General features: G+C 35.0%; 2 protein-coding genes across 7 annotated transcripts; one reads left to right on the plus strand and one right to left on the minus strand.

The window, feature by feature from the left end:
* Positions 1–11,241: 11,241 nt before the first annotated feature.
* On the minus strand, positions 11,242–24,200 carry LOC143304414 (omega-amidase NIT2-A-like). Of its 3 annotated transcripts, none has more exons than XR_013061105.1 (5): positions 24,088–24,200; positions 19,238–19,422; positions 18,668–18,836; positions 18,160–18,393; positions 11,242–11,783 (listed from the first exon to the last, which is right to left on the minus strand). XR_013061105.1 is itself a non-coding variant. In XM_076626874.1 (4 exons), the coding sequence occupies exons 2-4, from the start codon at positions 19,319–19,321 to the stop codon at positions 18,260–18,262; spliced, it is 387 nt and encodes a 128-aa protein (XP_076482989.1). In that variant the 5' UTR covers positions 19,322–19,422; positions 24,088–24,200; the 3' UTR covers positions 17,653–18,259. The 3 variants fall into 3 exon arrangements, 1 of the variants encoding a protein (XP_076482989.1); XR_013061104.1 differs by lacking the exon at positions 11,242–11,783 and adding an exon at positions 17,653–18,008; XM_076626874.1 differs by lacking the exon at positions 11,242–11,783 and having other exon boundaries at positions 17,653–18,393.
* Positions 24,121–26,637, plus strand: LOC143304415 (venom phosphodiesterase 2-like). Of its 4 annotated transcripts, none has more exons than XR_013061106.1 (6): positions 24,121–24,214; positions 24,291–24,834; positions 25,047–25,142; positions 25,219–25,497; positions 25,573–25,998; positions 26,161–26,637. XR_013061106.1 is itself a non-coding variant. In XM_076626876.1 (5 exons), exons 2-3 carry the CDS (start codon positions 25,086–25,088, stop codon positions 25,348–25,350), a joined length of 189 nt encoding a protein of 62 aa, XP_076482991.1. In that variant the 5' UTR covers positions 24,496–24,854; positions 25,047–25,085; the 3' UTR covers positions 25,351–25,497; positions 25,573–25,998; positions 26,161–26,637. The 4 variants fall into 4 exon arrangements, 2 of the variants coding, with proteins under 2 accessions (XP_076482991.1, XP_076482990.1); XR_013061107.1 differs by lacking the exon at positions 24,121–24,214 and having other exon boundaries at positions 24,496–24,834; positions 25,573–25,841; positions 25,902–25,998; XM_076626876.1 differs by lacking the exon at positions 24,121–24,214 and having other exon boundaries at positions 24,496–24,854.
* The last annotated feature ends 602 nt before the right edge of the window (positions 26,638–27,239 follow it).

Consider the following 27,239-nt stretch of genomic DNA (forward strand, 5'->3'; position numbering starts at 1 on the left):
AGAGCTTATACTATTAAATCTAATTGTATTTTGTTGCATGAGAGTACACGTGTATGTGATGTACATTACCTTTATATCCCCTTGAACGCTTCAATATTGCGCATATATACTATATTTTGTGCAGCTTCTATAAAATTTTGTATGTTTGTTTAGGCTGCTAATCCAGAGGCTGGAGTACAAAGAAGTGGCACAATGATGTGGGCTGATGACATTTATAATTATCGAGGAATCACCCCTACATTCGCTCAGGTATATATCGTTGACTATAATGTATTTAACATATATGATTGTTAGAATATTAATAATTAATTTTTAATTCTATCAGAATTTTAATGAAACTGTCCCTTGGGAAGGAAGAACTGATACCTTGATATCACGGTTTGTACATCCTATATGTACGACAAATTTTAGAACATTATATAACGAAGAACCAGATCGTCGTGGCCATGTGATGTGAATAAAAGGACTTGAATTTGATGATATTTTTATAATGTTAGATAACATAACTAAGTATCTTCACAGTAAGATAGGATGACATGGTTTACATGATCTTAATGTTGTTCACTTGAGTGATGATATTATAAGGAAAAGTGTAATATCACAGGTAAGATGATTCATAATTTAGAACTACTAACTCATGTATGTATTAAAAATTAAAGAAATATATTAAATTTTATAGGATATTTATGTTTAGTAACCAGTAATTCAGAGATCGGTATTCGTGGTTACTATAACGAGGCTGTAGAAACGCACCCTTTCTTCTTTGCAAATGGTCCTGTATTTATGTCTAAGCCGAAACTGGAACCTCTGAATAATTTAGATTTATTCTTGTTATTTTCTAAAATACTTCTCTACAGTATACCATAAGGAATGATACCGTATCGCACCTAATCAAGTGCCTTAAGAAACATCAACAGGATATCACAGTAATCCCTTATCGACTGATATGTAAGTAAAAGTTATGTGTCATTGTTATACACAGTTATTTATCATTTTCTATTAATTCAGTTGTAGCCACTACAATATCTATGACACTGGTAGTAATTATGAGAACAATAATGATGTTCTATAAGAGGAAATGATGATTGGGAACAAAAACTTACAGGTAAGTCAATGTATATGTTATTTGCCATTTGAAAAGAAAGTTACTAACTTAGAATTTTTTGATAAATAATAATTGTGCAAAATATATTGGATTTCAAATTTGTCAAAAATTGAAATTTAAGAAGCATTGTAATAATATAACATTAATATTTTGATTTTTCAGGAGATATCATGCGGTGGATGGATAATATGTAAAAAATATTAAGCAGTATATGAATTTTCATATTGCGTAGAGATAACAAAATGAATTTTAAAAAATGTCGACATGGTAATAAGAAATAGCATCATGACAAAGAATATATAAAGACAGTTTCATTTTTTATAAATAAAAATTTGTTGTTCCAGATTTTGAAATATAGTGAAACGTTTAATTAGTATCTTAATATCTTCAAATAATTATTATTTTAGAATCAATTGTAATTGTATCATACGTACTTTTGAATTCGTGCAAGAACATATGTAATTTTGAAGTAGTTATTATTAGGAAATTGTTAGACGCGAACAGTATGCGAAATGTTAGTATGCAGTGTAATAATTATCAATCAAAACACAAGAATTAAATTCTTGAGGAAAAAATTTCCGGAATTTCTTATTTACACGATTATAAAGAAATCCATAATAAAAAGGAGCTGCTTTCTAATACTTCTCTTCCTTGTAATGCCTATGTTAATGATAACGAGGTTCGACTTTTTGTTTTTAGAGGGATACTGGAAAATTTGAAAGTACAGTACCATTGGGAAGAAAATCACGATATTGTAAACGATATTTGCAAGTAAATTTCCAAAAAATCTGTTTTCAAATTTTCGCTTTCTATTTCACATTAAAAGAAAGGGAGGGCTGCCTTCTTTTTCTGCAAGACAAAACAAACATTCTGAATCTCGTATCAATGAATGATGTCAATGAGTTATTTTTCTTTTCAGATTGAACAATATTCCAGATTTATTCATAATTTCATACTACGCGAAGAATAGACTTTCATAGGTATATAAAGGAAATATTAAGTATAGGAAAACTCTTTTTCGTTGTAGGTGACATATGCTTCACGGTTGAACACATATAAATGAAAAAGTACTCTTATGGAGAAAAAGAATTGATACCTTCGATTGACATTAGATAATGTATATAAACTTATGAACAATCACTATCAGTTTGTATTTTAGGTGCACACGCAGATTTGTTGGAGTTCTTATAAAATGTACTTCCTGTACGAACGTTTTATTCTTCCAAATTTTACGATACTATGTCTCATATAATAACTATATGGATTAAACGTAATATAAATGATCCGAAAATAGACTCGAACGACATTAATTGTCTTTCTATTTATACCAATATCGAAAATACAAGTAAAGCCGGAGCAATAGTATGCAAGAATGGACTATTTATTATTTTAAAGCAAATCATAGCATATTCAGAATGCACAGTATTATCATGAAATGTAAATGAATCAGTTGTAAACGAACGATTTTACTGTAAAATCGTTGCCTCCTTTTTTTCATCTGAAATATAGCAGCAATGAGTACATTCTTTTAATATATAATAAAACGAGATATCTTTATAAAGTTACATATGTCATCACTGGTAACTGTTATCTCGTATGACACCAAATATACCGTTAGTATGGAATGATATTTTTATGAAGATATACTTTAATGATAGATTTTATGAATGAAACGTTATATAAGAAAAATTATCTCTTGTCATTCTATGAAGTGTAGTAGCTAATGAAGATTAATTTTACGAAGTATTAGAGCAAAAGAGAATTAAAAAATTAAAAAGATCTAAATAAGATTGTTCGTGTGGCTTAATTATCTCAATTCTGGTACACCACTTGTTACATTCTAACTAATTAGCGCTAAACAATAACTTGCAAATATTAAAGATATTAACACCTTAATATTAACACCTAAAGGTTTTCAGGAAATTTTATAATATTTGATTATTGTATATCTAGTCATTGATTGATAAAATTTCTTGTATAAGCATAGATCGAGGTTGACGTCATACGCAGATTGCATATCATTGACAGGTATCGTTTTAATTTATTTTATGGCTAGAATCATTTGAATATTATACGAATAATTATTTCCATTCGAACGATTAATAAATCACGTACCTATAAAAGATATATTATGAAAAAGACGTGACGAAACAAAAAAATATTGGAAATTCCGTTGTCATTAGATCAATTATTTTTGCAATGATTTTTATTTCCATGTAATTACATATGAAATGGGTAATTCATTAACATCTCCTCGAATCGAATATAATTCGTTACACTTCACAACGATTCAAATAATGGACGGGAAATATATAATAAGTTTCCTGTCCTTGCGTTAAAATAGTACTGTACAAATCAGATGATACAGGAAATACCCAAAAAACCCAATTACATCCACATTGCATGACAGCACACTTGCAATGGATTTTTGTGATTTCAATGTCACAGACAATGACACAACTAATCAGAACACGTTCGAGGCTATAGACATTGAAATTACCGCGTGTTTAATACGTTTAAAGCATAAATCTAAATTTCACGCGATTATTTCTTTGTACATTGTGAAACTCTTAAATTATCTTAATCGAATAAATAATCCTAATGTAATAAAACATCTTGAAATAGACCTAGATATCTGAAACAGAAACTCGAAGGATAAGAAATCCTAAAAGGTACTAATCCTAAAATAACAAACTCCTAAATAATAAACAAGTGATAAAACCTGTTATAAATAATAAACCTTACCTGGAATAATCAAATCCTAACTAATCGAAAATAAAATAAGGCAAGCAATTCTTAATCTTTCAAGTAATTTTTCCGAAAACACAGAAAGATAGAGAAATTAAAAAGACGCAGCACAAATTGCAGCACAATGAAAGTTTCAGAGCGATGAATACGATCGTATTAAACTAAATAATTTTCAAAAGTGAAATTACACTGAAACGTATATCGATGATATTTGTCATTTCTACGATCTGTTTCGCTTGATCGTGCTTCTTTTCTGATGTAAATTCAATTTATAATACGAACTAAGTTTCCTTTATTATTATTAGTCCTGCGTCTTTTTAATTCGTCACTTCTTTTATTTCAGAACAATGACGAGCTCCAAGATGCTGTTCGGATGTTTGGCGTTAATTGCTTTTCTGCATCCATTAGTTCACGTTTGTACTTCGAGTAGTACAGCTCAAGGTTTGTACTTCGAGTTGTCTTTTTCCATGCACTTCAAATTCCAATACGATCTGGTCACGTGGCCTTCGTACAATTTCGAAATTTTACCTGTTTGGTAATCGTCAATGAAAAAAGAAGTTATGCGTGACCTCAACACATTGAAACAATTTTTATGATTCTTTATTTGCCGGTTGGTCAGCAAGTTAATGGAAAAATTTCACTTAACTATTCGCGTTAATTTCTTCGGTTTAACTTTTGGGAAATGCTTCGTTAGCTTCGGGAATATTCCAACGATTCGTTTTACGTACAAAATAAGCATGATAAATATTACATCACGGTAATATCGGAATATATTAAAGGTGTAATTTTGTCCGATTAATTATAATTTATTAATAATGGATTGAAAATACAGATATTAGTTAGACAGAGAAACGATGTTTGATTAACAGGAAAACTAAATGCAACGCTCGTATTTGCAACAAATAACTTGACAACTATTTGGTAACTCTCTCTCTCTCTCTCTCTCTCTCTCTCTCACTAGCAACTCTAACACTCGACAACACTCGCAACTCAATTCTAACGACTCTATGCTTCGACGTCTCGATCAACTCTGATTCTCGCAACACGCACACTTTTCGATTCGCCTTGGATAGCGAAACCGTCCTTCTTCTAACGTGGTCTATTGTTTCCCTCATACATACGTAAGAACTACCAACTACGTGCCTTTAGTCACGTAGGCACTCTTAAATGTAAACGAACCACAGAAACACGACGTACACGGTTTTTCTATTTTCAGCCGATCTCCAATCAAAGCTATTCTACGATATTACAATCGGCCTTTCCTGACAATCGCATCTGCCCTCAGATGTGCTCATCATCGCCGCTCGCACTTACATCACTATCGTCAGCATTCTACCATTTCATGTGATCGGCTGCCGTGGAAGTTGTACGTGGCCCTTCGTGCTCCCCCTCTCGCTGCACTATGTATCGGTCATTTCGCAGGACTTTTATCACCCGATACGGTCCAAGAAACTTCGGATGCAGCTTTAGCCCGGGACCCCTCTGCATCCTCTCGATTGCCACTAGATCTGCCGTCCTGTATGCTGTCGCCTTCTTGCGTCTCCTGTTATACGCCCGCTTGTTTCGGATTTGGATCTCCTCAATCCGTCTCTTTGCGTCCGCACGCAGCTGATCTCGTTCCTCTTGGAACACCGCGGCCTGTTCGTCCTCGATGCTACTGCTCCTCTTTCGCTCTTCCTCTATCTTCCTCTCCGTTGTTTGTTTACCCATTTCACTCTTGTCAGGGGCTTTGATCGTCGTGGCAGCATCGTGACATTTTCGTAGGCTCGGTTCGTACATGGAAGACGTTAACAACTTACCATCTACCGAGACTATGATCTCTTCTTTTTCGAAGGTCTTCACGTTCATCGTGTCCTCGACAATCCCATCGTCGTCCTCGTCATCCACATCCTCTGTATATCGAATCTTCGTATCGATATTATTGGAGGGATTCCGCGCGTGCGACTTCCCTTGTCTTTTCGTTCGCCTTGCATTCACTCTCTTCGAGTCTATCCGAAAACTTGAAACAACCCTCACACCCGCAACGCTATCCTTCTCAGTAAATTCGCAAATATCATCAACAACATCCTGTTGCTGTTGTTTAGCCAGATTCTTCCTCCTCGTGATGTTCGCTAAGTCCTCCTGCTGGCCGCAAGAATCCGACGAGGACACCATCTCGTGGTCCACTTTACCAATCACCACGTGTCTTGCCACTATTCTCCGTTCCTCCGACACTTGCTGCACAGCTGCCCGATACTTCTTCAAAACTTCTGCTAACTCTTCTTTATTTTCTTCCAATTGCGACAGTAGCTCAGTTCGTTCGCGACTAGCTACATTAATCACGATCTTCTGCTTCGGAACGTTGCCGCAGTACTTCCTGCAACGAAGCCTGCGTCTCATTCGGTTCTTGCTCCAGTGCCTGTTTCGCTTTAACTGCAACTGCTCTAGCGCATTCTGCATCTTCTAACTGGTTCTTCAGCTGTCGTAAAGCTGCTTTACCCGTCGAGTCACCTTTCGATCTCTCCGGCATCGTTTGAGCGTCTCTTAGCAATGCTTTGGTTCTCTTCAAATCTCTTTTTAGACTATGCTGCATGTCCTTAACGTGTGACAAATCTATCTCACTCGCCTGTGTCTCTACATCTATCTTGAGGACTTCCGGACACTCATCGGGATTTTCGTCCTTTATTCTACTAATAAAAGATTCTCCCCCTTTTATACTTATTTCAACAGTGTCCAAAAAGTCTGCGCCAATAATAAGCGAATGTTGCATCACTGTGTCTGGAACTACGTGTATGGTTATACAGTACGACTCATTGTCTATAATAATGTTCGTCGAAAATTTCCCGAGCGTAAAATTCCTTCCGGAACCGACACCGCCAAATCCAACGATTTCCCGACTTAATCTGGGCGCTCCGATTTTCACATGCTGATCTGCTCGCATTAGAGTCAGCTCACTACCGGTGTCTATCAACGCGCTCTATTCGAAATTTTCCATCTTAACATCCTTACAACGCCTTGTTTGTAACGACCGAAACACGCTGTAAACTTTCTTTGACGGCTCACCCAGTGCCTTGTCGCATTTTGATGCGATGTGTCCGTACTCCCTACATTTGAAGCATTTAGGTCCTCTCGACTTCCTCGCATCTTCAGATCGACCGGGTTCCTTGTTCCTCTCGGTTTCGGACAGCTTCGCCGCCGGCTTTACCCTGCTACTCTTCGGCTCCTCAAATTTCGTCCTCATCTCCATATCTCTTTTTATCGCTTCGTAGCGCCTGAAACGCTCTTTTAATTGCTCGATATTCCTGGCTCCGTATAGCACAGTCTTGTTCGCGACCTCGTCGGGAATGCCTTGAATAATGTAGTCTATCAAGGATTGCGTATCAACCCTTCCTTGTTTTTCAATCCCGCACATGTGATACATATATTGTTGCAGACTCTCATCTGCTTTCTTCTTTCTATGGGATAACTCGCCATGTATCTGTTGGTCGCTTACTACATTTTCAAACTCATTCCTCAACGCCTTTTTTAGCTTTGCCCAGAACTTCGCGCATCGCTCTTGTCGTACGAAGGCCTGAGCGGAGCCTGCGAGTAATTTCTTAGCATAGGCCACCATGTGGGCGTCTGACCAACCCCACACTTCTGCCATTTCCTCGAAGTCTTCCACCCACTGATTTACACTCAGCAGATCATCCCCGCTGAATTTCTCTAATGAGTCTTCCACGTCTTTAAGACTCAACATCGAACCGACGCATATACTTCTGCTGATACTCATCGCGGTCCTGATACACCGCTCGCGTGCCTCTCCTGTATTCTCGCGCGCCTTGTTTATCGTCCTCGCCTTCACTTTCGTCGGAGCTCTCTTCTTCCGACGATACATCGTCTCCTTCTAGGGCCGCCTGTAGCCGCGCGCGTAGTTCGGATTTTCTTCCCGTTACCTTCAACCCCAAGCTAACGAGACGCGCTCTCAGCTCTTTCGTCCTCAGCTTCTCGAGGTCTTCCTCTCCCTCTTGACTGCGTTCGGCTCTCTGCTTGCTTCTTAGATCTCGCTGGTTTGTTGGTTCTTCGCCAGGCTTCGAATCCTTAGGAGTAGATCGACCAGGTTTGCACGCTTTGTTCAACCTGGCAACCAGCACTGATCTCGCACCGGATATAGGCAGATTCATCTGTGCGAGCTTACTCCTCAGCTCCTTCAGCGTCAAATCCTCTTCACCCGACAATCGTTCGTCTTCAACGTTTGCCATTTTATTCTATTCTTTTCTACTCCCGCACAAATAGCTCCGTTAAATCGTATCGTTTCTCTGTCTTATTCAATCCCGGACGAGCCCCCACTTGTAATATCGGAATATATTAATAATGGATTGAAAATACAGATATTAGTTAGACAGAGAAACGATGTTTGATTAACAGGAAAACTAAATGCAACGCTCGTATTTGCAACAAATAACTTGACAACTATTTGGTAACACTCTCTCTCTCTCTCTCTCTCTCTCTCTCTCTCTCACTAGCAACTCTAACACTCGACAACACTCGCAACTCAATTCTAACGACTCTATGCTTCGACGTCTCGATCAACTCTGATTCTCGCAACACGCGCACTTTTCGATTCGCCTTGGATAGCGAAACCGTCCTTCTTCTAACGCGTTTTTAAAACGCGAAGGCGCTATCACTTTCTAAAAGCGTCGTCTTTACATTTCCGATGGCCACGGGCACATCCGACTGCCAGATATACAATGTATTATAAGAGTATCATTACCATACTTTTCATGAAAAGAGCAATTTTTCTTGATAACTATACTCTGTAACATAGATTGAAGTCGCTGATTTGATCCCTCTGATATCGTTGTCTTATGAGAGTCTCGCCTGGTCTTGATTGGTTCTGTTGACTCTTATCGTTGTGAAAAATCGATTCGTTGTGTACCTTTTTTGTATAGAGAATTATTTTGTGGTAGAATATAACGTTGTAATATTTGTGGTCTTTACTTTGCTAATTTTGTCACTGAGCCGCTCTTTGGTTCGTTGAGCGATTCATATTCCGCATATATTCCGTACTTGCTTCGCTTGGTACTTTTATAATTTTCGCAGTTACAATAAAAAATTTAATTCTTAACAGATTAAAGATTTAACCTCTTGCTTTATAGTGTACAATAATTTTTTTCTTTTTTCTTTTTTTTTTTTTTTGTATAGGTTATGTGATCCATAGTTTGAGTAAGTAGTACATATATATATATTTACGTGACAAGCTTTCATTTCAATCTATATTTAAGATTAATATTTTATCAGTTTCTGTTCGTAACAACATCGAAGTAGTCAATAAGTTTGAAGAGTATAATTAAGGAAGTTATGAAGCAAGAGCTTAAGAACAAATTCTGAAAGAGGTTATGTACAACTCAGTAGTACTGCTTTACATTACTTTGCGAATTACTTTTCAAGCATAAAAATAGTTTAACAGCCACTTATAGTTACTTCCTTACCATTACATTCATTAAATTCGTTTGATTTTGTAAACAAAATAACCACGCTGACCAGTCTCTCATTTAAAATAGAATTATTTTGTCATATATCCAACAGTTTACTTTCTCTTCGTAAATATTATTAATAATTTTATCGATTTCGTATACTTCCATCCTTCGTATAAGTGACAATGAATCAGAAGAGTTTCATAGCAATATTGAACAACATACAGTCAACTACAACACCATTAGATACATCCACCATACAGTCAACTACAACACCATTAGATAACAGCAATACAATAGATTATAATTTTCTACGTGTCATTGATTCATCATCATCATTTTCCATTTTTTTAGCATATGTAAAAACCATCCAATTTAAAATGTTTAAATAACAATAGCCTATACAATATAATTTTATGTAAAAAAATTGATTATACCGTGTTTTAAAACCGTGCTTTAAAATCGATATTCGCTGAAACAATACATCGCTCTGCGCTTCCAATTTGTTTTCGCACGAAGTATCAGTCCACTCATTGTTACCGTCACCATCTCTACCGTAATCTATATTACTCGAATAAATTCTATATCTTGATTATTTTAACGAACTTCCTTATTTTTTGTTTTTTATGACTTTAATTGGCAATTTCCATAATGTTCTATAACTTGACAATAGACTGATAATATTTCAGGATATATATATACATACATCATGTTTTTGAGGATTCTGTAGTAAAATATATTATAATAAATTATAGGAAAAACAAACTATTTAAGAAAAAATTACCACCTTCGAGTAATAAATTATAGAAGGTTACCAATGTAATTTAAAACTTAAAACTTAAAAATAATCTATTACACGTAACAAAGAAAAAGATTTCTTCGCAAACGGTAACTCGAAAATTACAGCCATTGCTGTAGAAACATAGTTTTACAGGGAGAAGAATTTCGCTAGAAACTCTCGACGATGTCACATCAAGCGAAAATTCAATAAAGCGATTACTAACCATACTACCAGCGGCAATCGTGTTACGGCAATTCGTAAATAAGTTAGTCTTCTATTTGCAGAAACGTCTCTGGCAATATCGTCACACTCTTGATTACGTCGGCGCTATCAAATGGTCTTTGGAAGAAAGTTTTCCATTATCTACTTTTGCCCATGGCGTCGTTCCAACAAATGAATTCGAGTTCTGAATCGCTTTGTCTCGTATTACGACTTTATAACGGTGTTTCTTTAAACTTTAAACGATCGTAATAAATGTATTTACCCTGAATCATTTATAAACTGAACCGGAATATAAAATTTTATTCCGCAAAAATCATAAAGTTGAAAGTTAGGAACGAATAACAAATGAATAACCTAGTTTCATTAAAAGGCACGTGGTTAAGGTACGCCAATCCGCGTAATAACTTTGACACTCCAATTATTATAAAATATGTATCCTTAAGGGATTTTTTTGCGCGAATGCAAAATACTTTTCATACGTGCAACTGAATAAATGGGGCGTGATTTTCAATATTTCTTTTTGTAGAATTTTTAAACAAAGTAACTTTTTCACAAATGTTTTCGCTAACATTTTTACAACGTAAATGTCTTCTTTTGTAATTAATAATATCAACATTTCTCTGAACTTTCTTCGTTGCGATAAAAAAAATATACAAAGCTTATGACGTGCTTGTTTAAAAATATTTATACGGAACAAGACTTTGAATTTGTCAGACCAATCGTCCTAACGAACGAATAAATTAAACGACTCGTAACAAAAAATTATTCCTATCATTGTTGAATGGCGGAAACCATTTATAACACGTCCCATACAGCGTAGATCGCATACACGTCTTAGGGTGTATTTTTGGTACTTATATATACTCTATATATATTCTTACTCTATATATACTTATATGTACTCTATATATATTCTCTATCTTAGATATACCGTAAAATATTTCGTGAAATCGCGTATTCGTGTCTAATGTCAGGGATTCTCTTTCCATAAGTCTGCGTTTTCTATATTATCTTTCTTCCTTATCAGTAGGCATTCTCACAATTTGTGATTAATACTGCTCGTACAGGAATGTTAGGTTTTTGACGTTGTAAAATTTCACGTGAAATAATAATGCCTATATATTGACTAATTTATCAATTAATTAAATCCGTGTATATCAAGTTTTCTATAATTTACTACTTTCGTGTAACTACAGAAATTTGATGCAATATAAAACTTGATTAAAACAGCGATTCATTAGGAAACGAGAATAATGATGCAAATATTTTTTGTAGCCATTATATAAGATTTCGATCGCATAATTAATCAGTATCAACTTACCGGTCTTTAACGGTAGAATAGAAAGAAGTGCAGGCGGTACAGAGACCGCAATTATGATCACTTTCAGGTAGAATCTCCAACAGTGGTACATCTTCTTAGTCGTAATAAGTCGCGATCAGAAGCGTAAAAGAAGTTTAGCAGTGGCGTAAGTACCGCACTAGCCAGAAGTATCTGCGACAGAAATCAGAATACACTCTTTTTCGCATGGTTGGATCAATTTCGCGTGGGACTAACCTGATTGAACCTAACGCGGGATAATTGTGTTAAGGAAGTGATACATTTACACTGTACATGAGAGTGTGTGTGTAAGGGCCAGAGGGCGTCAAGGTCTTAGTGGAGACAAAAGACTGTTGCCAGATGTTAGAAGAATCTAGGATAGTCGGTTGGCGACAAGCGTGCGTGCAAGACGTTCTTCAGAGTGTAATATAGATGTATAACTGTTGTGTGGGAAATATAGTCAATTATTTGTATTCCCAAATCCTCGAATTTCCTTAACATGGTAGCAGAGCGTGGTTACTAGTTTTGCAAGATATTTAGTGCGTGGTTACGATCTTGCGAGTGAGTTTTCAGTAAAGAAAAAAAAACTTTCAGAGGAACAAAATATACTTCGAGCACGTAGGAACGCTTGAGTAAGAAAAGAAAAAAAAAAGAAGAATCAATTAAAATGGAGGGATCGGAAATCATGATACCTATATTCGATGGCGAGGATTATGGAATGTGGAAGCAAAGAATCACGATGTTTCTCAAATATAAGGAATGCGAGGTTGTTACAACTAGAATGAAGAACGAAAGAGACGATGAAGACTGGGACAAAAAGGATTTGAAGGCGATAAATATAATTTATAGTGCAATATCGAACAGACAATTGGAGTATGTTAGGGAAGGAAAAACGGCGTATGATATAATAAAAAGGTTCGATGAAATGTACTTGAAACAGTCGACGGCACTGCAGATCGTATGCAGAAGGAGATTGGAAAACATAAGACTGGAGAACTACAGTGATTCAGCATCATTCTTTAACGATTTCGAAAAATTAATAAATGAATTAAAAAGTGCGGGCGCACAAGTAAGTGAGAGGGAAAAGCTGAATTACATGCTGAATACGTTAGCCGAAGAATACAGCTACATAGCGGACATAATAGACGCATTGAAAGAAGAGAATCAAACGGTAGCGTATGTGAAAAATAAAATAGAAATAGCAGAGAAGAAAAATAAATCCAATGGAGGAGAAAGGCAAACCAACGCCTTTTCTGCAAAAAAGGAAGGATGCTTCAGATGTGGAAGATTAGGACACTTTGCGAGAGAGTGTCAAAATGGCGTCCAAGCGGGAAGCAGTAACGGCTATTGGCATGGGCCAACACGTGGTCGAAACAGAGGAAGAGAGAACAAAGGCAATACGAGCAGAGGACGTGGAAACTTTCATCGTCAATCAAGAACCGGCACGGGCGAGCATGGAAACTCAAGAGCAGGCATATGGACAGCAACGGCGCACGCAGCAAACAGCAGTGAGACGAATGAAATAAGTAAGAACGAAATAGTGTGGCTATTAGATAGCGGTTGTACCGATCACATAATTAATAATATAAATTATTTCGATAAATCTATCGACCTAAAAGAACCGGTAAATATATTATATATTTAGGCGATAATAGACCGATAAAAGCGACAAAAGTTGGGAATGTTATAAGTCATTTTGAAGCATTCGGAAAACAAAATAAAATAAATATGAGGAAAGTATTTTACGCGAAAGAAATGTCCGCAAATTTGATTAGTTTAGGTAAACTAACAGACAATAAGAATACGGTTATTTCCAAAGGAAATATTGCGAAAGTAATAGATGAGGATAATATACTTACAGCTGTAGCGTTCAAAGAGAATGGGACATATAGAATAAAAAGTATATTGAAAGGGAAGAAGCACTTAGTAAACAGCGCCGAACGTAGTGGTATGAGTAAAAAGGAAAGATGGCATAGGATGCTAGGACACGTAAATTTTAAATATTTAGAGATTTTGGGTAAAGAGCAGCTAGTGACTGGCATACCGAATGAATTTGAAAAGGAACTTTTGAAATGTAGGGTGTGTATAGAAAGCAAAATGCATAACTTACCTTTCAAAAATAATCGAACTAAGGCTAAGGAAATAATGGAAATTATTCATACGGACGTATGTGGTCCCTTTAAGACTACCGGATTCAATGGAGAAAAATATTTCATTTCATTTATCGATGATTATAGTAAAATAGCTAGGATCTATTGTATAAAATCAAAAGATGAGGTCTTTGATTCTTTCGTACAGTTCGTAAATGAAGCCGAAAATTTAACGGGCAAGAGGTTAAAAATATTAAGATGCGATAATGGTAAAGAATATTTAAATAATCGAATTTATAAATTTGCTAGGGATAAAGGTATAAGAATAAATAATTGCCCAACATACGTACATGAATTAAACGGGACAGCGGAAAGGTATAATAGAACAGTGATGGACATGGCGCGTTGCTTGTTAGCGGAAGCGAAAGTACATAAAAGGTACTGGCCGGAAATAGTTTGTACAGCGGAATAACACCAGCTCAGATAAATGACCCTCTAACTTACCTTTGTCCTCATCGACGTCAGTGATTTTAAAGCTAGTTATAAAGTGCACTTCTCAGCCAGCGTCCACGGCAGTCAATATTATTTAACGGGTCTTAACGCGATGTAAAAAGGGAAAAAGGAGGAAAGAAGGAACAGGGAAGCAAAGAGGAAAAACGAATATTTCATTTTCTCGAAACTGGATCAAGTTTCAGGCTGCTCGCCAAAGAGTCTGTAGCTAACGAGACAAGATTAGACAAACCACGCTTTAAAATTCCCACAGAACTATAATAATCCTCGAAATCAATACGATTCGTCGATCCATCGCCTGATTAAAAAATGAGATAGGATGAAGCTCACTAGTCGGCCTTTGAACCTTCAATAGTGATTCTCTGTAAATGCTTGAAATTGACGCTTGGATTCTTTCCGGATTAACTAGCTTTGCCCCTCCCTCCCTTTATCTATTTTCTTAGATCGACTTAGACTGCCACAACATATTATCTTTCTTCTTTTCTTTTCTTTTCTTTTCTTTTCTTTTCTTTTCTTTTCTTTTCTATTCTTTTCTTTTCTTTTCTTTTCTTTTCTTTTCTTTTCTTTTCTTTTCTTTTCTTTTCTTTTCTTTTCTTTTCTTTTCTTTTCTTTTCTTTTCTTTTCTTTTCTTTTCTTTTCTTTTCTTTTCTTTTCTTTTGATCTTTTAAAGCCCTAAATCGCTGGCTATTTTGTATACTATATATTTTGTACACTCAATTACTCTGTAAGTCATAAGTACATATGTTTTACAACGTTATTTGTCATATTTCAGTTAAACCCCAGAAAAGCCAGAAATATATTTGCAGCGTGTTTTAACGCGTCCCTGGCAAAGATCTCAAAAACGAGTTGCGACACAATTTAAAGCGACAAATAGCACCGCGTATCTCGTTGTGGTAACACACGGTTCGCCAGCTTTTTAAAAGCGCTCTCCGTTTGCTTTTTCCTCTCTTCTCTTCCCCTGTCTCTTCGTTTTTTCTTAACGAGCAAAACCATTTTCGCGAGGACGAGAGTACGGAAATGACGTACTGGCAATTTTGTTTTGTGATAATACAAGCAGCTCGGTTTCAGTGAATTAAACTTGGCCCCAAGCTTCTACTTATCCCCACCTTCCTTTCCTTTATTTTCCCTTCTATATCCCGTGTTACTCGTGAAGACGAACAATGGTTCAGATAGATGATAGGCAGATTTTCGAGAACTAAATAAATATACGGTCGCGGATCGGTATCCTTTACCCCTCATTGCGGATCGAGTCGCGAGATTGCAAAAGCGAGATATTTTATTATTCTGGACATGGCCGGTGGGTTTCTCCAAATCCCTATTCATCCTAATTCTAGGAAGTATACAGCATTGATTACCCTCGATGAACAATTTGGATAATAAGTTGTTGTTTTCTTCGAATTCTTTTGTGCCTTTGTTCGATCCATTCTAAGTCGATCTAAGAAAATAGATAAAGGGAGGGAGGGGCAAAGCTAGTTAATCTGGAAAGAATCCAAGCGTCAATTTCAAGCATTTACAGAGAATCAAGCGGGCTGGTTAAGGTCGTGAGTTGAGCAATTATCCCGCGTTAGGTTCAATCAGGTTAGTCCCACGCGAAATTGATCCAACCATGCGAAAAAGAGTGTATTCTGATTTCTGTCGCAGATACTTCTGGCTAGTGCGGTACTTACGCCACTGCTAAACTTCTTTTACGCTTCTGATCGCGACTTATTACGACTAAGAAGATGTACCACTGTTGGAGATTCTATCTGAAAGTGATCATAATTGCGGTCTCCGTACCGCCTGCACTTCTTTCTATTCTACCGTTAAAGACCGGTAAGTTGATACTGATTAATTATGCGATCGAAATCCTATATAATGGCTACAAAAAATATTTGCATCATTATTCTCGTTTCCTAATGAATCGCTGTTTTAATCAAGTTTTATATTGCATCAAATTTCTGTAGTTACACGAAAGTAGTAAATTATAGAAAACTTGATATACACGGATTTAATTAATTGATAAATTAGTCAATATATAGGCATTATTATTTCACGTGAAATTTTACAACGTCAAAAACCTAACATTCCTGTACGAGCAGTATTAATCACAAATTGTGAGAATGCCTACTGATAAGGAAGAAAGATAATATAGAAAACGCAGACTTATGGAAAGAGAATCCCTGACATTAGACACGAATACGCGATTACACGAAATATTTTATGGTATATCTAAGATAGAGAATATATGTAGAGTACATATAAGTATATATAGAGTAAGAATATATATAGAGTATATATAAGTACCAAAAATACATCCTAAGACGTGTATGCGATCTACGCTGTATGGGACGTGTTATAAATGGTTTCCGCCACTCAACCGCATTTGAATTTGTGAACACGATCGAACAATTGACACGAATTATTAATTCCCGTCTCTACTCTAGTAACGATTTGCTTTGGAACGAGGTCGAATCGTTCTGATTCCGCGCATGATTAACAAATAATTACAGAGGACATCAATTACTTGGATGGTCTTCCTGAAACTTGATCCAGTTTCGAGAAAATGAAAAATTCGTTTCTTCTCTTTGCTTCCCTGTTCCTTCTTTCCTCCTTTTTCCCTTTTTACATCGCTTTGTTTTACATCGCAATTTACATTTATTTGTAAAGTTTGAATCTCCTCGATATTGAAGATGTTGAAGCTGCAAGTATGTATTTCATTTTAATCCATTCGAGACCGAGATTTAATTGTAAGACGATACCTAGGTGTCGGTACGATCTGAATGTTTAGTTGGAATGATTCTGTGTTTTACTCTCTCCAGGGTATCCTTTTCATACTTTGATTTTAAATCGATGACAATCTTAAATAGTATGCTTCATATTTTTAAAATATAAAATTATATACTATGTTATTCTATAATGTATTATGTATAGTTATATATATATATATATATATATATATATATATATATAATAATTCTATGTTGAAAAAAATATGAAACTAACATGATATATACATTACTACATAAGTTATATATAAAATATGTATATTATATCCTTGCCTACTGACTGATATGAATTTCTTTCGGTCTCGAATGCGTTAAAAGAGAGCGCAAAGAAGTCGAAATTACTTATTGTAATTAGTAAAACGACCTGAGAGGCAGACAGATACAAGAAAGAAGGAATATTATATTAGCGGCATCATCATGTTTTTGCTCTCTTTAAGTCTTTCATCGAGACAGACAATCTACAGGTATTAATCGACCAATTTCTTCAAGCTGATAACTTCGAATTGATGTTTATATATAAGAAGTGTTATGTGTTAATCTGTCTAAATGTTTAAAAGGTGTTATAAATTAAATGTTGTTAAACGATACGTAATTGCCTTTTGATCGTAAATTTTACTATCAAGGGGTCTTTTATGTATGCGTAATCATTGTGAATTATACCAATTTATGTGATCGATATTAAAGGTGTTTAAAAGCATGTATTTTTTTCTATATTATTATTCTCCTATATTATTATCCTATATTATTATAGCATTCCTATATTATTATAATATCCAATTACATGTTGATACACAAGATATACAGATTATTATTTATAACGTTTTGGTTTTCTTAATTGAGTCATTCGTTTAGTACAAATGATAAGAAATTAGTAATAATTCACAAAAAAGGGATATTGCAGTAGAAATATTATAAAAAAACATTTTCTGTTTTAGTGTAGAGTTACTCCTTCTTACAGACAGTGTCGTACAAATCTGTACGTCTCTGAGAAAATGTAGGCATCTGAGCCCTTACTTCCTCAACAACTTTTAGATCTGATAGAAAAAAGAAACATACGAAGTAATAAGTAATGCTTACTAATAAATTCAACAAATACAGAGGAAGATGGCTAAATCGATAAATTAACGAGACTAAAAATTAATTACATCATGGATCTCTCGCTTTTAATTTTAAGCTGTAAATTACCGATATCGGTGACTGCCATATTCTCTTGAGTTTCCAAATCGTAAAGAATCTTTCCCCAGGGATTGGTCAACTGTGTATGTCCCCATGCGACGTAACTTGCTTAAGGAACACGAGCCGGTGATATGCAGGCAACGTATAATTGATTATCATTCGCTCTGAAACGCTGAAGTAATGACCAGTGCAGTGGTCCAGTGGTCATATTGAATGCCGCTGGATATATCAGCATTTGGCAACCTAACCCAGAGAAGCAGGAAATATGAAGCCACCGAATACCAATTAACTTCGTAGTTGCACGGTTCACATTCCATCATTTCTGAATATGCGAGGACAGTCCTCTTATTGTGCTTTTAATTCTTTTATTTGTTTCATTTTCAGCAAATATACTGGTTTTTTAAATTAAGCTTCTTTTTATACAGAGTTACAGATTATATTAATTTTATATAGAATATATTTAAGAAAGATATTTAATTTTTTGCTAGTTAAGTATTGATCGATTAAGTTACTGTACCTTTGTTCCGATAAATGCGTGCCATTTCCTCGAATCTAATATCATAGCAAATGCCAATACCTATTTTGCAGCCCTTCACATCGAACGTCGTTAGGGAGTTACCAGGACTGAGTGAATCACTCTCTCGAAAAGTAATCTTATTAGGAATGTCGATGTCGAATAGATGTACCTAATAACATAAAAATGTGGTCGCTAATTCTATTGCTGCAACTTTTCTAATTTAATATCAAAGTTACCAACTCCTAAACTTTAATTATTTTTTATTTAATAACTGACAGCGTTTTTATCACTTTCTTTTATTAAAGAATCTTATCATTTAATAATGTTTAAAAAGGAGAAAAAATAAGTATAATAATATTTTAAGTATGTGAAAAATTTATACAACAACAAACACATTACAACAAAAATGGGCGTTTCCCGTATCATAACGTATTTTATAAACCGTAAATTATAGAATTGGTTATAGTATACGTATGTACATATGTATATTCCTAAATTATTCCTAGATAGAGTCACTTTCTTCACCCCAATATTTTCAAATTCAAAGCCATAAAGGAATATATTACTTACCTTTCGGTGCTTTGCTATCAAAGTTCCATCGGGACCCCAAATAGTACAGGTATTGTACAATTTATCGCCCTCTATTTCAGGCATCGTACCACCAACTACATAGATGTTGTTTTCTTTAGCTGCGTTCGATGAAGCAACGCTCGTTTCACCATCAGGAATACTCTCGGCGTATTTTGGAAAGTACTCTGCATTGCAATATTTCAATTAATGAAAAATAACTGTCTTTTGTTCCAACCATAAATTAAATTGAAACGTTTGTCAGTTTTTTATTTTCTAAATTATCAAAATAACTAAGTTTTATATTTCGACTTAATTAAATATGCAATTTCTTAGCTAATAGTATATATAATAAATTGTTTCTACAGGTTCAAAATGAAAAATGAATATTTAGAAATATTTAATTACGACAATGCTATTTGTGTTAGCATCAGTGGCTTGTTACTCAACGACTTTGCTAGTACTTTTTGAAACATAAAGTTAGTTTTCAATTAACACTTATACTAGAGGCGGAATTATAAATGCAAAATAATTGACAATACTAATTTATAAGTACCTAATTATTAGTATCTTCACAAATATATTTATACAAAAATCACGATAATCATGAAAATGGGGAAATCCTATATTCTCGAATCAATTCACAATTTATTTTGTATATTAATTAGATTCCGCGCTCATCAGTACGTACTCACTGGCGACATCGAGAAAATGTATCGGCAATTCCTCGTACGACCAGAGGATCGGAAATATCAAAGGATATTATGGCGCACCGCGAGTGGAGAAACAGAAACATATGAGCTTAACACCGTAATACTCTTATCATAGAAATAGAAGCAGTCCTCAATTCCCGCCCGCTAACTCCTATCTCCACCGATCCAAATGATCTCCTAGCCCTCACTCCCGGACATTTCCTCATTGGCGATTCATTAATGTGCTTACGTGATCGAGATTTCAGAGACATTCCATCGAACCGACTCTCCAAATGGCAGCTGGCATAAGGAGTATTTGAACGAGCTAACCAACCGCAATAAATGGAGCAAGGGTGGACACAGCATCCAAAAGGGCACAATCGTCATCCTCAGAGAGGACAACGTTCCCTCCATGCATTGTCCTCTGGGCCGAGTTATCAAGGTTCATCCAGGCGCCGATGGTGTCATCCGGACAGCTACAGTTCAGACGGCAAAGAGCATTTTGGATCGGGGCGTCAAAAGGCTTGTCCCACTGCCAATTCAACCCGATCTCGAGAAACCCGAACAACTAGCCACCGAGACGAAATAAGATGGGAACTTCAACCACACCTCGCTAGTTTGATCGGTACCCTCTCAACGGGGGGAGAATGTTACGCCATGCGGCTTACCATAGGTCATATTCTTAACTATCGATCGCGGCACTATAATGTCGCAGACGGATCGTCGCGTCTGCCCGGCAAACAAACATTGTAGTGGCAAGCGCGTGGTTCATTAAGCAGGGCGACTTCCAGAAACGTCGACTCGTGGCCCGTATTTTACCTCGCAGTAAAAGAATGTGGCGTGATCCGAACGTAGTGGGGGTCGCCTTCCAGAAAAAACGAAAAAAATCGAAAGGCGTTCAGAACTTTTCGAGAAGTCGAACCGTCAACACATGTGGTATGTCGCGCATTACTTATCAACCAAAACGCAGTTACATTTTTTTTGTTCCTTTTATATCTTTCTAGTTAATAAGTTGTTGAAATAAACATTAATTTATTTGTGTTAATTCTGTGGAATTTCATTGAACTACCCTTATTATCATAATCGAAATAAGGGGATCGATCAGTTCGTGGCGTCGATTATTTAATCGTAACGGGAACTTACAACTCTCGTTGACGTGCTATCTCGCGATCGCGTCTCTCCGCGAACGGTCGAAACAAAATGATTCACTAAAAACTGTCCTGAATTCCTAAGAATTTATTTACCGCAAAACTGACAAAGTGTTTATTTAAAAAATGAGGTTGAAGGTAGTCCTTTTCTTTCATTTCATTCATTTTCATTTTCTTTCTTAAGTATGGCTAACACAATATCTAATCAATTAAAATTTTATATTTTCACGTGAAAAGTTTCTTTAGATAATTATTATCAACATGATGACTAACTCTTACGGATTAATACGTGTCTGTAGGGCAATCCGGTGGACTTGATCGGCTTTTTACTTCGAAAGTTGAGTAATCGGTGTCGCTTTCTTACGCATCTTTGAACTGTATAAATGTTTTAAAATTGTTTGATCCAGAATGTACCACACCGGACAATCAAGAAGGCAGGTGCCTTGACTACAGAAAATGTAAACCTCTGCAAGAAATATGGCAGATACAGTACCGTACAGCCACCGATTTTTATAGACGATCAGTGTGCAGATACCAGGGCAATGTTACGATCGTTTGCTGTCCGAACGATCCAAACAAAGAGAAGAGAGAAATTTTAATAAAAACTGTGTACAAGTATAAGGCTTTGCGACCACCATACTGTGGTTTTAGCAACGTCTCTCATACCAGGCTGGTCGATGGTAAACCAGCTGAACTTGGTACGTTTTATGTCTTTCTTTCCGATTAATAATAAGCCATTTACTGCAAAGAATGAACTTTAAAGGCATTAAACAGCACATCAATGTACATTTCAATTAGACTAAATAATAATGCTATGATTTCATCGGTAGTAACTTTACTTATTAACTTGAATTATTTCTTTCTTTTACTTCATGTTAGAAAGAGTATCTTTTTGCTTGAAATAAAAAATTGATATAGGAGTAATAATATGGATAGAGATCAAAAACTGTTAGGGCAGAAATTACACGTTTGAACTTTATAGTTCAGTATAGTTCAAATAGAAATTATATAGAATTATTTAATAATTTGTATTTCACTGGAATAAAAATTTAATTTCTGTCTTTATCAAATCTCTATTTCAGAGTATTTGTACGTATGTACTTATCGTCTGCTGTATGATCGAATATCGAATAGGTAATAATCGTTGTTACTCGTTACGTGAGAAAAAATTATGTATATTCACAACTATGACTATTGCATTTTAGGCGCTTGGCCATGGATCGCTGCATTAGGTTTTCGTAATCCCCGACACCCAGACAAACCACTATGGAAGTGCGGAGGTTCCCTGATATCGGCTAGGCATGTTTTGACCGCAGCACATTGTGCACATATGGATGGAATAGAAAACATACGCAATCATAATATTGCCATTCTTAGATTGGCGGAGGAGGTGCCATTTTCGAGTAAGTCCTCAAATATATATATATGTATATATATATATATATATATATATATATATATATATATATATATATGCTATTGAGTATTACTGAAGTATCATATCCTGAAATTTCTTACTGTACACATATATTGTGTCATAAAGCGTGTACAATTCTTTCTCATACTTTTGGTCATTCGTTTCCTGCATTTTCATTTATTTTTTTATTTTTCAGGGTACGTATATCCCATTTGTACGAAAGAGCCCCTACGAAAGAGCAACTTCGTCGGCTATAACCCCCTTGTTGCTGGATGGGGAGCGTTAAGATATAGTAAGTGATATCAATTTTATAATAAAATTAAACAGTTCCAGTCTTAAATATCTTTCTTATTTTCTTCGTAGGACGACCACGACGTAATGCATTAATGGTAGTACAAATGCCAGTGATTAAGAACGCCGAATGCAAAATAGCTTGTTCTAAATTTCCTAATGCACCTGATATCACTGATGGTATAATATGCGCCGAACATGCTCAGGGTGGAAAGGATTCTTGTATGGTAATTAAGTTACAGAGTTACTACAAACTATACGGTATCTGAAGACACGTCAATTCGAATTAACATCAAATCGACGTCTTAAACATTAGAAATAATAGATAAACACAATTCAATAGTTTTGCCCACTTCTCACACCTCATTATGGTATTTAATCTAATTTCCTTCTAATCTTAGTTTTGCTCAAAATACATATAACATGTACATTATAAATTGGAGTATTTCAATACACAAATCAATAGAAGATTATTACTGTATATAAGTATAATTTCAATACAATTCGATCGATATATTTCAGTATCTTTGATTAAAAATTTAACGATCCTTTCAGGCTGACCGCGGCGGACCACTGCTGATACAACATGAATGAACCTCGTATTTAATAGGTATTGTGTCTTATGCTTATAAGTGCGGCACAGCTGGGTATCCCAGCGTTTACACTAGGGTCACATCGTACCTTGACTTCATTCTCCAAGCGATGCAATAATATGATATTACTGTTCCATAAATATCATTGTGTAAAAAACCTAAAGTTGGATTTTCTTATTGTGGAGATCAGAAACAGCACAAATTTGCATTGTTTTGTACGTTACAAATTATAGGCTTAAAATGTACGAAATGTAACTTTGAAACGACACTAATTTTCTACGCACGATAAACCTCCACGACTTAGGTATGTAAAGATGATAAACGTATATTAATTCTATTAATTTGGTAATAAAAAACCACTTTTCTGAGAAGTTCTGTAAATTTCGTTTCTGTTGTATCAAGAGAATAATGGAATATTCCACTTAGATCGTATACTTCTTGTATGTACATACAAAATTTTCCGGCTAATCTAAAACACTTCATAAGATAGAGAGATTCTGGAGATTCGGACACAGAGAGTGCATAAAATACAAGATAAGTCTCGTGTCTTTCAAAATTATTTTTTATTCGCTAAAAACGTCCTGTGTACTCATGCAATCACATGCAACCTCGAAACTTCGCTTATTTTTTATCACTTTCCAATTCAATACACTGTTTCTGCATTTTTGACTATATGTAAGAGAAATTTCCATTCAGGCAAAGGTGTACTTACAAATTATAGATTCCTATACGACTCTCGGTAAAAATTTATCCGCACTCCAGATAGTTAAAATTTCTGTCGACCGTATTGATCCATCTGCACTCTTCGTATGACGTCAATATCTGTTCAGTGCTGCTGCGTAGGTTTCATTATGTTACGTCAATTCGTTTGTGACCGTTGCGCGAGTAATGGCGCTTTGCAATGGCGATTTGCAGGAAAACAGTGCAGGATGCTGTGATTCGTTTCTTGTGGTCGGAGGTTATGTTTGATGCCTATATTTATCAAAGATTTAATGCACATTATGGAGAAAGTGTTTTGTCACGAAGTGTGTTTGAATGGGCACAAAAGTTCAAAGAAGATCGCACAAGTGTTATGAAAAAACAGCTGGACGCCCGTCCACATCCACGATGACAACATTGAACGTGCTAATGAACTTATGCTCTATGGAATAGACGAGTGACACTGGATAATGTGGCAAATCATTTGCAAATCAGCCACGGCTCTGCTTATGCAATAGTGCACGACAGATTTGGGTTTTAAAAAGTTTGTGCGAGATGGATGCCGAGAAAGCTGATGAAAAGGTGAAGACGACGATGCATTCGTGGTTCGCAGCTCAGCCCAAAACATTTTTTAATGAGAAAATACGAAGGTCCTTCAGCAAATGGACAAAGTGTATACAGAAATTGAGTGATTATGTCAAAAAATGATGTATGTCTTTTTTGACAATTGCTTAAAATAAATTCTACACCGACAGAGCGGGTAACTTTTTACTCACCCTCGTAAGACACTTAAATTTCCAATCTATTATGATGAATAAAAGAGCTTATACTATTAAATCTAATTGTATTTTGTTGCATGAGAGTACACGTGTATGTGATGCACATTACCTTTATATCCCCTTGAACGCTTCAATATTGCGCATATATACTATATTTTGTGCAGCTTCTATAAAATTTTGTATGTTTGTTTAGGCTGCTAATCCAGAGGCTGGAGTACAAAGAAGTGGCACAATGATGTGGGCTGATGACATTTATAATTATCGAGGAATCACCCCTACATTCGCTCAGGTATATATCGTTGACTATAATGTATTTAACATATATGATTGTTAGAATATTAATAATTAATTTTTAATTCTATCAGAATTTTAATGAAACTGTCCCTTGGGAAGGAAGAACTGATACCTTGATATCACGGTTTGAACATCCTATATGTACGACAAATTTTAGAACATTATATAACGAAGAACCAGATCGTCGTGGCCATATGATGTGAATAAAAGGACTTGAATTTGATGATATTTTTATAATGTTAGATAACATAACTAAGTATCTTCACAGTAAGATAGGATGACATGGTTTACATGATCTTAATGTTGTTCACTTGAGTGATGATATTATAAGGAAAAGTGTAATATCACAGGTAAGATGATTCATAATTTAGAACTACTAACTCATGTATGTATTAAAAATTAAAGAAATATATTAAATTTTATAGGATATTTATGTTTAGTAACCAGTAATTGAGAGATCGGTATTCATGGTTACTATAACGAGGCTGTAGAAACGCACCCTTTCTTCTTTGCAAATGGTCCTGTATTTATGTCTAAACCGAAACTGGAACCTCTGAATAATTTAGATTTATTCTTGTTATTTTCTAAAATACTTCTCTACAGTATACCATAAGGAATGATACCGTATCGCACCTAATCAAGTGCCTTAAGAAACATCAACAGGATATCACAGTAATCCCTTATCGACTGATATGTAAGTAAAAGTTATGTGTCATTGTTATACACAGTTATTTATCATTTTCTATTAATTCAGTTGTAGCCACTACAATATCTATGACACTGGTAGTAATTATGAGAACAATAATGATGTTCTATAAGAGGAAATGATGATTGGGAACAAAAACTTACAGGTAAGTCAATGTATATGTTATTTGCCATTTGAAAAGAAAGTTACTAACTTAGAATTTTTTGATAAATAATAATTGTGCAAAATATATTGGATTTCAAATTTGTCAAAAATTGAAATTTAAGAAGCATTGTAATAATATAACATTAATATTTTGATTTTTCAGGAGATATCATGCGGTGGATGGATAATATGTAAAAAATATTAAGCAGTATATGAATTTTCATATTGCGTAGAGATAACAAAATGAATTTTAAAAAATGTCGACATGGTAATAAGAAATAGCATCATGACAAAGAATATATAAAGAGTGTTTCATTTTTTATAAATAAAAATTTGTTGTTCCAGATTTTGAAATATAGTGAAACGTTTAATTAGTATCTTAATATCTTCAAATAATTATTATTTTAGAATCAATTGTAATTGTATCATACGTACTTTTGAATTCGTGCAAGAACATATGTAATTTTGAAGTAGTTATTATTAGGAAATTGTTAGATGCGAACAGTATGCGAAATGTTAGTATGCAGTGTAATAATTATCAATCAAAACACAAGAATTAAATTCTTGAGGAAAAAATTTCCGGAATTTCTTATTTACACGATTATAAAGAAATCCATAATAAAAAGGAGCTGCTTTCTAATACTTCTCTTCCTTGTAATGCTTATGTTAATGATAACGAGGTTCGACTTTTTGTTTTTAGAGGGATACTGGAAAATTTGAAAGTACAGTACCATTGGGAAGAAAATCACGATATTGAAAACGATATTTGCAAGTAAATTTCCAAAAAATCTGTTTTCAAATTTTCGCTTTCTATTTCACATTAAAAGAAAGGGAGGGCTGCCTTCTTTTTCTGCAAGACAAAACAAACATTCTGAATCTCGTATCAATGAATGATGTCAATGAGTTATTTTTCTTTTCAGATTGAACAATATTCCAGATTTATTCATAATTTCATACTGCGCGAAGAATAGACTTTCATAGGTATATAAAGGAAATATTAAGTATAGGAAAACTCTATTTCGTTGTAGGTGACATATGCTTCACGGTTGAACACATATAAATGAAAAAGTACTCTTATGGAGAAAAAGAATTGATACCTTCGATTGACATTAGATAATGTATATAAACTTATGAACAATCACTATCAGTTTGTATTTTAGGTGCACACGCAGATTTGTTGGAGTTCTTATAAAATGTACTTCCTGTACGAACGTTTTATTCTTCCAAATTTTACGATACTAT

The sequence above is a fragment of the Bombus vancouverensis genome, unplaced genomic scaffold (assembly GCF_051014615.1).
Source record: "Bombus vancouverensis nearcticus unplaced genomic scaffold, iyBomVanc1_principal scaffold0034, whole genome shotgun sequence".
Classification (NCBI taxonomy): domain Eukaryota; kingdom Metazoa; phylum Arthropoda; class Insecta; order Hymenoptera; family Apidae; genus Bombus; species Bombus vancouverensis.